The 13,271-nt window shown below is 43.3% G+C and overlaps 1 protein-coding gene across 10 annotated transcripts in view; it reads right to left on the bottom strand.

Annotated features, from left to right (window-relative positions):
- magi2a (membrane associated guanylate kinase, WW and PDZ domain containing 2a) overlaps positions 1 to 13,271 on the bottom strand; it is a 201,032-nt gene that overhangs the window by 36,825 nt on the left and 150,936 nt on the right. For all 10 annotated transcript variants that reach the window (XR_009665982.1, XM_061029315.1, XM_061029316.1 and 7 more), the window contains 3 exons: positions 8,985 to 9,042; positions 7,719 to 7,840; positions 4,882 to 5,064 (listed from right to left, as the gene is read on the bottom strand). Coding sequence is in view for 9 of the 10 variants with exons in the window: in XM_061029315.1 (XP_060885298.1) it covers positions 4,882 to 5,064; positions 7,719 to 7,840; positions 8,985 to 9,042 (363 nt within the window). In the remaining variant the exon portion in view is untranslated. The remainder of the gene's footprint in view (positions 1 to 4,881; positions 5,065 to 7,718; positions 7,841 to 8,984; positions 9,043 to 13,271) is intronic.

The raw sequence follows: 13,271 nt of genomic DNA, 5'->3' as shown, positions 1-13,271 counted from the left end.
TAATGACCAAGTCAATGACACGTTTTCTAAAACAACATGGCATTGATTTCCTGATTTGATTATTGAAGTAGAGCCGAGCTGCTGCCTCCTCTGGGCAACAAAAGCCGGCGTTTAACGGGAGTGAAGATATCACTGAAATGTTGTCTCATCGTGTCTGAGGAATTCTTTCCAGGTTCTTTTTAAAGCAGGTGTTTGAGAGCCAGCTCACACCTTGAGGCAGCGTGACGTGAGGGACTTTTTAATTAATCTGGGTAAACTCTGACGACGTTTGCCTCGAGGGGGCCGGTGTCAGAATCAATAGTTTAGCACACTGGCAGAAAATAAATGAAGGTGTTGGTGACCTCGCCCTGGCCCTCGACGTGTCCGCAGAACACATACTTTATGACCAAGGAGGAGCTTCAACTTCATGTCAAAACAATGATGTCACCTATAGCCACTCACTTTTCCGTGCACGCTCGTATGAGAAGAGGGAGCGGACAAATACTTAGACAAACCTTATCATCTTAGAGAAAGTTTTCTCAACCTTTTGGCTCGTGGGTCTTTAGAAATATCCAGAGTCCACTCATGATTCACATCAAAGGTAACACTTTCCTGTGAACTGTGCTCGCCTTCAAGGATTTATTTAACGGCTCATGTTTTTTTTAAATTGGTAACTTTACAGGACTGAAATGTTAAAACCATCCAGCATTTCAAAGGAAAAAAAAGCAAAAGCAGAACTCTTGTTTAGCTGAAATTAAAATGCAGCTGTTAGCTGTTTTAATGTCTAAAATCACACCTTACTCACTATATTGTCTTAACTATGAGTGAGCGTTAATAATAATAATAATAATAATAATTTATCCTTTATTAATCCCACGAGGGGAAATTCAGTTTTACACTCTGTTTAATGAACATGCTACACAAACACAGGCTGAAATACACACACACATGCACAAACAGGATCCTATGGACGTGCATTAATGGAGGGGTCTCAGAGTGAGGGGGGCTGCCCACAGCGAGCGCTCCAGAGCAGTTTTTTGGGGTTCGGTGCCTTGCTCAAGGGCACCTCAGCGGTGCCCAGGAGGTGGACTGGCACCTCTAAGGCTACCAGACCAATTTCCGGACTTCCGTGCCGGGACTTGAATCGGCGACCCTCCGATTCCCAACCCAAGTCTCTACAGACTGAGCTACTGCCGCCCCAAAGCTACTGCCCACTGTATAGTTATCATGCCATATATAGTGCACTCATTGTATCACACAGAAACATGCTGAGTTTTTAAAGAGTCATTTTTCAAGTCCTTGAGTACCACATATCAGATCCTAGTGGCGTCGTACTATTAACTCTCTAACTCAAAAAACAGCTCCCACACCAAGGAGGAAAAAACAGATTTTCTGTAATTGGGGTTAAAATGACCCTTCAAAAACACACAGAGGCAGGAACTTAAGGTTGCATTTAGTGCGGTGAAATGGACAACAAAATATACAAAAAATACGCTCATGGCCACTAAATAGCCCTCTCTATTCACTATTACGTCTCCTGTAGGTCCATTGTATATTCTAAATCACACTGACCTTAACGGTAAGCACCGCACTCCCTGAGACCAAGGCCCACGCTGCTGCCGCTTCATCTTTCTTTGTCCCCTCCCTGCATATGCTTCATGACATATTCATCCACTAGCTAATGATTGTGTTCAAGACTCTGTCGACACAACACAAGGTCTCTGCGGCCCTGCTGAGACGAGGCCTTGGTAACAGAGCGCTTTATAGTCTCAGCAGGGAGCGGAGACTGCAGCCTTTTGTGTGTGAGAATGTGTTCATGAGTTTGTCTCAGGCTGAAAAAGGGCTACCTTATCATTCAAAATGCATCAGGGTCACGTCAGACAGGCAGGGGTTATTAAGATAATGATGAGAATGTCTAAAAACTTTACAAACAACACTAAAAAAAACACCTTGAATGATAAGGAGTGTATGATGTAAGGGACTGTCTGCTACAGAAATCATGGCTCAGCAGGCCTGTCAGGCTTTGGATATTTTTTGACATGCTTTAGCAGCAGGCATGAGGCTGTATAGTGTGATGTCGTGGTTTAGATAAAGATGTGTTACTTAAGCCTTTCCCAAAGCAGAAAAACATTACAAAAAGTAACAAGTGAGTTTTTCTACTATTATGTAAGATGATATTGTTAGCATGCCTGGCTAACTAGCTTGATATTTCCACACAGAAAAGAAATATTAACTGAGTCATGAAGCTAACATTAGCTTAACTAGCTAGCTGGAACTGACAAAACCTGCTATCATTAGCCTTTCGACTTAGCTGCTTGATATGTTGGTGGTTATAAATGAAAGCCTACTTCGTTTTTCTACATCCGTCTGAAAAAATAACTCTTTTTGATATCGACTCATGACGACTTTTAAATATTAAAATCATATCAAGCTAACACCTTTAAATGACTTTTACTAGCATCATAAAGCTAAGCTAAACTTTAAAGGCACTTAAATATAATATAAATCAAGTATATCCTCTGAAAATAACTCTGTGAGTCATGACTGTCTACAATGGGTGTAACACCCGAGTCCCACTGTCTGTGATGTTTTCAGAGTTTTCAGAGTCCTATCTTCAGTTTGTTTACATCGCCCGGACGGCCGGCTGACTCCTCCCCTCACGTATAAAAGTTGTTTAATTGAGGGAATAGAGAAAAGAAGAATAACATACTGTACTCACTGCTTAACTGTGTTTCTAGATCACGCTCATTTCAGGTAAATTTACATGCAGTGTGAAGATACGAGCATGATAAAGATCGCTAGCATTAGCATGCTAACACAACAATGCAGCGCCAGTTGTTTTGGTTTCATGCTGGTGCTCAAGGGCGACATCTGCTGGATCAAAAAATCGCATATAAAGCCTTTAAGGAATCCACAAATAATATTACGTTTCGGGATAATATCAACTGTGTGGTTTTTGTGCAGTGTTACTGTATTTAATGCTAAATGAACTATGACAATGTGTGAGTAAAAATGTTAATGTCTATCAGATGAGAATATAAAGCACACTTATAGATGCAGCTCAGTGTAAATAGCCTTGTTGCTGAATGAGTGTTGAAGCAGCGAGACTCTCCAGTTTGTAACATACTGTTTAAACAAACCCACTTAATTTCAAATTAAATTTTGCCTCTGGCATCAAATCTAAGCCTCTCTACTTCAAGATAATTCTTGTTTTCATATCTTTGTTTTTCACAAAAATCACAGAATATCAGAGCTGCTAAAACCCACATTTGAAAAAGAAAAACTGTCCGGCCTGATCAAAACAGCATCAGCAATCAAATTTACAAAAAAAATCTTTGGAATAAGTGCTAGGACATGTTTCCCTGGTTGTTTAGTCAAGTGGAGGAGACAGCCAGGAAGGGTCACGAGGAGAGAACGGCACAAATTATCTATCTGGAATTGGGAATTTCACACCTCCGCAGGCCTGGATTTCATCTGTGAGCTACTGTGATCGAGCTCGCTCTGCTACTGCAGAAGTAGGACACAAAGTCTGGCAGGCGAGTTGGAGTGGGGGGGGGGGGGGGGTGAGATAGAGATGGAGACAAGCTCAAGGGGGGAGTGGGAGCGAGGAGAAAAAAGAGAGATAGAAACGGGATAGGAGAGATGTGAGAGGGATTTGTCAGTTATTTCTGGGGGAAGAATACATGAAAGATGGAGGGGAATACTAAGAGAATGGGAGAGGAGGGGGATGAGACACCCAAAAGGTTTTATATGCTGTATTGTCAGGACAAGCTTTATTAGTCATCAAGAGATCTATTTTAGACTGCTGCACCAAAACATTTAAGAAAAACTCAACACTACTATACGACTGAATGTTCTGAGATAAGTCTCTTAACAAAGCTGCAATGTAATAGAACGATTGAAAAGTGTTTTGTAGAAGAACACTCACTTTTCTTCAGAGCAAATCCGCCTGACTAGCTTACTTTATGTATGATAAATGACCACTATAAGCTCCACATTCGCTCCAACATATACAGATAGAAGCATCATTGCATGCTGAGACCATCCAGCTCTATTCCCTTGACCTTTAATACAGCTGGCCTGTCCCAGTGTGTGTAGAGTGTGTGTGTGTGTGTGTGTATCTGTGTGCATGTGAGCTGCAGTTCCACCCCCATGTGGCCACAGACAGGAGTTATGGGGCTCATAAAGTCTCCTTTATGATAAATGGAAGGAACAAATCCCTGCAGTTTGTGCACACACATATACACTCATATGAAGCTGCACAGGGCTAGTTTAGGAAGTTGCACCTGCACACACAATGTATGCATATGCCAAATGTGCATTTCTTTTTGAGCATGCACATGTAGCTGTTGGATGCTACAAGGATGCTACACACATGAACTTGGGAAATCTATGCTGCTATGAATTTGACTCTGCATGAACGGCACTGCGGTAAAAAAGTTGAAAATTGGAAAATGTGGACCTTGGAAATTAGCGCTTAACCCCATTTGTTTGAGTGTGTGGTTAAACATGGACTAGAAGAAATGTTTTTTATGTCATTTTGAGTGATTTATTCATCATCTGTACTTAAAAAAAAAAGTTTTTGTTTTGCTTTTTTAAGTAACCCTAAGATGAAATGTGTGATCCCGTACAAATGCATTCAAGCCACTCTTCTTTTTAAAAAAAAAAAAGCAATTAAAGTTTCTTTGTGCGCCTTTTTAGTTTTCATCAATTGAGCTACAAGTGAAGGTTTTTCATTGCCTCTGTGTTTCCTCTCGTGGCTCTGTGTTACTTTCATGCTGCTAGGTGCTGAAAGAAACTTTCTGGATAAATAAAAGTAGATAAATGTTTTTTTTTGGTTTGTTTGTGAGTCTGTGAATTTAAGTCGCAGGTTGCGTTTTTTTAGCCATGCCCGAGGCTTACCTGTGGCCATCTTCCCGTCAGCTGCAGCGGGCCCATCGGGGATAACGCTCTTGACCTGGAGGAACTCGTCGGGCTCGTCGCCTCCGATAATGGTGAAGCCAAACCCCATGTTGCTCTTTTGGAGTGATGTGGACAGGAAACTGCCTTTAAGCTGTGTGGGGTCCCGAGTGAACAGCGGCTTCTCTATAAAAGGAGATGAAACAACTCAAATGAAGCAAAAATCAAAGCTTATACTGTACAGGCTTTCAGCAAACATTTTAAAGGATCTTGAAGCTGGTGCAGGGGGTGATGCTCGCAGGGTGGGGTCATGGGTAAAGCTTATCCAGGAAAAGAAGTGTGTAGCCACAGGAACACTGGCAGGGTTTGATGTTAATTCGGTCAGAGGTGTGTTTGTGGTGCTCATAGATGCAGGTGTTCAATGGTATAGCTCTCGTGCAAGGTAAAACTCCAACATCCCTCCTGCTACACTTATATCCGCATCTCTCCTCCCATGCTGGGATCTGGTGGGCAGAACGGGTGCAGAGAGCACCGGTTGTGCAGGTCTTCAGTTCCATCCCAAGCAGATGACATGCTGTCAATCAAGGGAAAAGTCTCAAGAGACGATGTTCAGCAGGGTTAGGGAAGAACGGGGGAGATATCTGGAAGAGGGAATGCTGGGAGATGTCTGCAGGAGGGAGAGCTGCAGGAAGGGGGGGGGGGCTCCTTGCGCAGGGAATGAGAGGAATCGAAGCCAACAAGCTTAGTCACACTTTACAAAGTCTCCAATCTTTCCACCTAGCCGGGGAGATGAGACGTGGCTGGCGTGCTAGTTTACATTCATTGTTTGCCGTCGCTGGTCCAGACACACAGTTGGTGATTACACTCTCTGCCTGCTTATGCCAGCCAATAAGACATGTCATGGTACACGCTCGTCACATAAATCCCTCGGCTGCCTCGAGGGAGAAGCTTGCTTTGCGAGCTCGCATGCTTACAGTAAGTCAAATGAGCGCGGGGCAGCCATGAGAGCGGCAGTCGGCCTCCTTTGCGTCTCTCTTGGCCTACTTACTGACAAAGTGCCACAGGGAGACGGGGCTACAGACAGGCTGCTCTAGTACCACAGCGCAGGCGGAGGTGTGAAGGGGTTGCTGCTGCTGGTTGTGGTGGTGTTGGTGTTGGTGTTGGTGGGGGCACATGTTCATCCGCCGAGTCAGAACGCGCCGCAGCGGGGAGACGTTGGCGGAGCAGGATGTAGCGCAAGAGGCCGCCCGGCGACCCTGAGTGGGCGAGCGGGAGAGGTCGCCGAGGCTGTGGCAGCGCTCGGGCACCGGGCCCACCTGAACCAGGGGGGAACGGAGGGGCCGAGGGAGGGTGGAACAGGGCCTGGCATCCTCCACTGAAATCCATCAAAAGTTTGGACGGAGAGAAGGAGAAGAAGGAGGTAGAAGGGAGGAGAAGGAGGAGAGAGAGAGAGTCTCACTGGAGTGTACACAGAGTGTAACCACGGAGACAGGCTCCCAGCTCGTGGACTACTACGTTACTATGGCAACAAACCTCCACTTCACCAGTCCAGACAGTTTTTTTTTTTGTTTTTTTTCGAGTAGAGCATCCTACTGCTGCTGGAGAGGTGGCACTGGAATCAGGCAGCAACAAACCAGTCATTAAACAAAACAGTGAATCACATTTAAACCCACATCTTCACTATTTATACAACCGACACGTGTTTCTATCAGACTCTCTGCGACGCTGCTGCTCCTCCTGCTGTTTGACTGACGCTTTTATTTAGTAAACAGACAAACAGTAACATACACTTGCAATAGTCATTTTCAACAAGAAAAAATGCATCATCATGCCCCGCTGCAACCCCTCTATGCATGTTCCCATAGCAACCCAAGCAACATGTGAGCATGAATTCTCTTCTTAAGTAGGGAGAGTGAAGTTTTTCTTCACTATCTTCATCTACGAGTGTTTTTATGAAATCTTTGTGTGTAAAGACGATCAAAACCGTGTTCGAGCTCGCTACATGATGCTGCATGGGACTGTTTAAACATGGACGTACTCTCAGTGACGTCACCCATTGGATTCTGAAGCAGACTTGTGAAGCCTTTTGCCGGTCGCCGTATTGGAAATGCTGTCTCAAACAAACTTTTGGTCAACTCGGTAACAGGCAAAGAGGTGGAGCCTCCTGACTAACAGACACAACGCGCCAACCAGTCAGTCAGATCAGCCACGCCCCCTAATTATTAATCTCATATCCTTCATTAAATCAAAAACAGATGACTCATTCAAAAACATAAAAAATAAACTGTACAGCGTGCCGATACAGACATGAGTCTTTGCACCTAAACATGTTTATTCTGCTGTCATGATGGACATTTTTATTTGGGTGTTAACGGGACTTCCAGGTCTTTTTTTTTAAAGCCAGCCCCAAGTGGACACTTTGAGGAACTGCAGTTTTTTGGGCATCCACATTGGCTCCATTTTTCAACACAATTTTTTGGTTCATCGTTTATGATTTTATTGTTGTTATTATTGTTATGGTAATACTTTTTGAAACACATTGTGACCTCACTCTGTGACATGTGCTATACCAAATAAACTTTACTTATTTCCTACTAAGAATATGTCTTACTTTCTTTAAAAAAACTGCAAGAAATGTCGACATTTGAAGCTTATAAAAGACTTTCAAGAAAAAAAACTGAATAGCTTAAAAACACTAAATACATTTTTTTGACTGGTTTTCACTGTAATGACTTCATCTCTAAGGACATAAAGACAGATACTGAACATAACGATGCACTCTTGTTGTTATAATAAAAGAGTAGGCTTAGTCCAGATGTTAGCGTGTTAGGTGTTCTTACCTCTGTAGATGGTGGGAAGGGGCAGTGAGGACAGACCCTGGTTTTGCATCTGCTGCTGCTGCTGGAGTCTCCTTTTAGCCTCGAGGACGGGGTTCTCAAACTGGGTCCTTCTGTTTATATGACTGTTATAATAATAATGAAGAAAAGAAAAAACACACACACACACACAGGGAAAATTTCAGATTTCACTCTCCCCTGCTGCACTTAACTCAGCCACCCTCTCAGCAAAGATCAGATCTAAAAAAAAAAAAAAAAAATTCTGGCACTACAGCAGCTATTGCTGTGATGATTAATTAAACGCTCGGTCCCCCAGATTACGTAACAGAGCCGCAGAATCGCTTTGCTCTGTAAAAAAAAGAAAAAAGAAAAAGAACAAACGCCTGATTCTGGGCTTTTCTAACAGCATTCAGCTCTTCTTCTTCTTCTTCTTCTTCTGCTGAGCTGAATTGTGTGAATCAGTGACGGGGAGGGAACCTACGAATGAAACACTGATTTGCCTTTAAAGTCCCACGTCGCTCTTAATTTAGTTTGCAAGTGGGGGAGATCGTCATTGGCTACAAATGCTGTAATTTTCCAGAGTGAAATAATTAGTCGTCATTAGATACTTCCCTCACTCTTTAAGGCTGCATTGTGCTCTCACATAAACACACCCCCCCACCACCCCCCCCACCCGCTCTCCTTATCTTTTAATGAGCACCCAAGTATCACTGGTGCTAATTACAAAACAGCTTAACTTTATTTTACCACAGTTACATAATTTCAAGGTCTGGAAGCTTCTTTCTTTTGGGTGTAAAAGACGACAAAGCGAGACAATAACGCGTCTCGAGAGGGGAGTGCAGCCCATTAGCAGTCAAGTGTCATTTTAGAGGTTTTTCTTAAGCAAAGTCAAGCCGAATCACTCCCCGCTGTCCGTCTAAAAATAGATCCCACGCTGTCCCTACGTCCTGAGGCGCAGTGGGAAGGGACACGCAGTTCAATAGAGGGGACGGTGGAGTGCAGGAGCTGTGGGTACGGAAGGTAAAGAGACACAGATCTCTGCTCGTGAGCCAATCTACAGATGTGGATGCAGCGGGAGGGTTCCAGCAAAGAAACATAGGGACAAACAACAAACAAATAAACGTCTCCCCTCCCTGCAAACAAACACACACACAGACAAAAGGAGCCGCCGCGCACCTGGCTGCAGCACCAGATAAATACGATAAACAACACAGCAGCGCTGAGTATCAAAAGCAAGCAATTACATATTAAAGATGCGCTCTGACTTACTCGACATAGTAGCTGCCGTAAATGGGGTCATCGATTTTCTCCCAGCCATAAGGAAGCTCTGCAAAAAAATAAAAAATAAAAGAATAAAAGACTTGCAGCAAATTATAGATCTGGCATGGTAGAATAACGGCACAGCATCATTTTTACTGTAGGTAAGGATTTTAGTTTCTCAGGTATAATAAAGTACAGCTTTTGTTGCATGAAGCAGCACTAAAAGAAAACTCATTATTTGGTGTTATTTATTGGTTACAATGCCCCATTTAGCTGCAGAGTCAGAGAGGTGAGTGACTCCATTAAAAGCTGATTAAAAGTTGTTTTCATTTGAAATGCTTTGCACTTTTTTTTTTACCTTACCTACAGACATATAGACCGTATATTATAGGGCTTTCACACTTGCAGAAAACTCATGAAAACTCCTGATATTTGCATTCCCAGGAGACTCCAGGTTGCTGTCCACATTGTATTTGTGCACAAATAAAAACAAAGTGAATACTGTGTGAATTTTGCCACTTGAATCAACCAGCTTTTACTTTGGAAAAAAAAGGAAACAGGTTGCAACTGATCTACAACAAACAACACACCTGATGGCATTTATTTACATCAGGTATTTACATATCTTAACCACATCTCATTATAAAAAAAATGCATCCTCCTGTTGTAGAGTTGTAGTTTTGCAAGCTGGCAGTTTGATGCGGACGCAGTTGTGGGGTTACTTTATTGTTGGCCCACAAATTAACAGAGTTAACACGCTGCCACCTGTAGTGTAGTTATCACCTGTCGGCTCTAAGTAAAGAAGCGTTTAAAACAGCTCTCTCGTCTGTTTGATGAAGTCCTTTGTGTGTGTGTGTTTGTGTGTGTGTGTGTCTGTGTGGCATTAAAACTCATGTTTCATGTTTGTAAATCTGCAACCGGCACAGACTCAGAAATACTCGAGAGCCCCCGGCTGAGCAGCGATCACAGCTGAACAGACGTTCTGGTCAGCAGCTGGTCAATCAGTGCACGTCTAATTTTAGACCCACAGATACCGTCGGTTGCACCACAGATCTCTCTGATATCACTGAATCGTTAATTACTTTTCTGAGACAAGTTTTCCAATTCGACAGATTTGTGTATTCAAACCAAGTCTCAATTCTTTATTATTTATACACCCACTAAGATCATGTACTGCAACTTCTTACACATGAAACACAAATGAGGGGCCTATTTCTTTTTCACTGAACATGCATTTGAAACATCTTTGTGACAGGATTCTTGTACAGCATCGCTTCTGTTGGTAATTAGTAGGAAGTCGTTGGTGCAATAAAATGTGACGCAGAGGGACAGCTGATCTTTCTGTGCAGGCTCGGGAATGTTCAGAAATTGTTTTCTTCATTAAAGTTGGATGGGGACAAGGCACGAGATGAAAACACGACTGTGTGTTTTTCGCAGCAGCTTGTCACAGTGACTGATTTAAAAGGGGCTACTTACTCTTTAAAGCTGCACATCAAATACAGCTCTCTTCTAAAAAAGAAGAAAAAAGTTGCACCCAAATATTGATAGATCTCGGCGTCTGAATTTGAAGGAGTGAAATATTTATGCTCGGCATCTTCTGCATGCTGTAAATGTTTGGATGGAGGAACTTTGCATAGATTTAACAGCTCCAAACCCCCCCCGAGGGTGTTGGACCGTCCCGTCATCAGCTGGTTCATGTTTCTGCTGGTGTTTAACAGTTTGGCTGCAAATGTTACAACACTGAATGCATTTACAGACAAACAGAACCAAAACAGTCAATTACTGAATGGCGTGGGAAGCGTCTGACTGACACACGGAAGGACTGAATGTCAAAGCTCAGATTGAAGATTTAGTGTTTACACTGAAAAAAAAATGAAAAAAAATCAGCAAATGTGTTCAATGATACCAAACAAGGATTCCACTCGATTTGTTTTTCATCATGTCTTGAGGTAACACAGTTGAATATAATGAATCATGACTTTAAACCACTTCATCGGCAGGATAATAAGGAAAAGGCTTTCAGTGAATTACTCGTCTCTCGTCTGCTTACTTTACTTTTGACCTTTCAAATTACCACAAAGGAAAGAGAGGAGTTTTTTAAATTCTACAAAATGTTAACAAGCACCTGGTAAAAGTATTAGAAACAAAACAGAGACAAAAAGACTAACAGCCTATAAAGCGCTTATTAAGCCCTTTTATGGTCATGCACTCCTGATAGTGGGCGGGGCCATCTCTCTTCCCACATTGGCCCTCGTTGATAGGGTTTTCACACTAGCAGAAATCTCCTGAAAAACTTCCCGGAGGAGCTGTATATGTGAACGCAAACAGCCCAGTTTGTTCTTTCGGACTTCACCCGGAGTTTCTCCTGCCAGACCGCTTAATATTTTTTCCGCAGCAAGTCGGAGTGGGCTGATGTGAGAACGCCGCAGGATATTCTCCGGAGAATTCACCTCGAGCCAATAGGAGGGGGGAGTGACGTTTATATCCTGTGACCGCTGCACAGTGCATAGAGTGTCTGCACGCGACCACTACGATCTCTGTGCACGTTATGTCTAGATATGGATATATAGAGTGACACTTAAATAAGCTGAACGCAGCTTATAGAAGTCTAACCCTAACCTTAACCCGTGTGATCATAGAGCTGAGAACAACAAACCCAGAGGGGGTTTGACTTTATTCTCTTCTACAAAAGGTTATTAATATCGGCTATGTTGACGTTTTTAAATGATGCATATTATACCTAGACAGAAAAACCAACATGGAGACTTTGAAAAACTTTGACATGGCATTTCCAAAGTGTCCTCTAACTTTTTCAAAAACACAGTTTGAAAGCAGAGTCAGAGGTTTTTTTTTTTTGTCTGCCCCCCCTCCGCCTCTTCCTGCATGTGGACTGTACTGCTGCCTTTGTTCCACTGATCAAAGCTGATCTTCAAACCCCTGACACTCATCAGTCATGCCGGACGGCCCTTTCAAAGTTGCCCTCTCCTCTCTTTCTTCGGCAACATCTCTCACAGAACATCTTTTCTTCATTTCTAGAAGGTGTTGCTTAGTTTGTTTTCCAGGATATGGGCAACCAGTAAAGCAAATGACCAAATGAAGAGTAGTGCTTTAGCGTTACAGCGTGATCAGTATTGGTACACAGTGTGAGAGGCTCCTGCTGAAGCTGAATGCAGCACAGAGCTCGGGGACAGCGTGTTCAGCCGGCTTTGATTAGCGACAGTGTGAAGTCAATCTGGATGAGAGCGGAGATAACAGAAGAGAAAATGCTTCCTTATCAGAGAGAGGGAAGCGACCCGAGGGAGCGCTAAAGAAACCTCCGGATCCCGAGGACACGGCGGCTGCAAGCTTGTGAGAAACACACACAGACAGTTTCAGACCGTGACCGGGCTTTATTACACGGCTGTGCTGAGTGCTCAGCTCTGATTGGTCAATTAAAGCATTCTAATGATTGCTATTTCTTTATAATGAGATCGCTGCTAAAAAAGAAGAAGAAAAAAAAAAGGGTTCCTCACGGGGCAGTTCTGATCAAAGACAACAAAATGAAAGAAGGCACAAGAAGTTAACTCCAAGCAGAACACAATAAGGGAATCAACTAGTGTTGAAGTCAAGACCACCCTAACTGAGACCAAGACCCCCAAGACCAGAGTGCACTGAGACCAAGACATTTAGGAATCGAGACCGAGTCAAGACCAAGACAAGACCAAGACATTTAGGAATCGAGACTGAGTCAAGACCAAGACATTTAGGAATCGAGACCGAGTCAAGACCAAGACATTTAGGGATCGAGACCAAGTCAAGACCAAGACATTTAGGGATCGAGACCGAGTCAAGGCCAAGACATTTAGGAATCGAGACCGAGTCAAGACCAAGACAAGACCAAGACATTTAGGGATCGAGACCAAGTCAAGACCAAGACATTTAGGGATCGAGACCGAGTCAAGACCAAGACATTTAGGAATCGAGACCGAGTCAAGACCAAGACATTTAGGGATCGAGACCGAGTCAACACCAAGACATTTAGGGATCGAGACCGAGTCAAGACCAAGACATTTAGGGATCGAGACCGAGTCAAGACCAAGACATTTAGGAATCAAGACCAAGACAAGCCCAAGACATTTAGGAATCGAGACCGAGTCAAGACCAAGACATTTAGGGATCGAGACCGAGTCAACACCAAGACATTTAGGGATCGATACCGAGTCAAGACCAAGACATTTAGGAATCGAGACCGAGTCAAGACCAAGACAAGACCAAGACATTTAGGAATCGAGACCGAGTCAAGACCAAGACAAGACC

The sequence above is a fragment of the Labrus mixtus genome, chromosome 22, assembly GCF_963584025.1.
Source record: "Labrus mixtus chromosome 22, fLabMix1.1, whole genome shotgun sequence".
Taxonomy (NCBI): Eukaryota; Metazoa; Chordata; class Actinopteri; order Labriformes; family Labridae; genus Labrus; species Labrus mixtus.
This window is presented reverse-complemented; position numbering and strand designations above follow the sequence as displayed.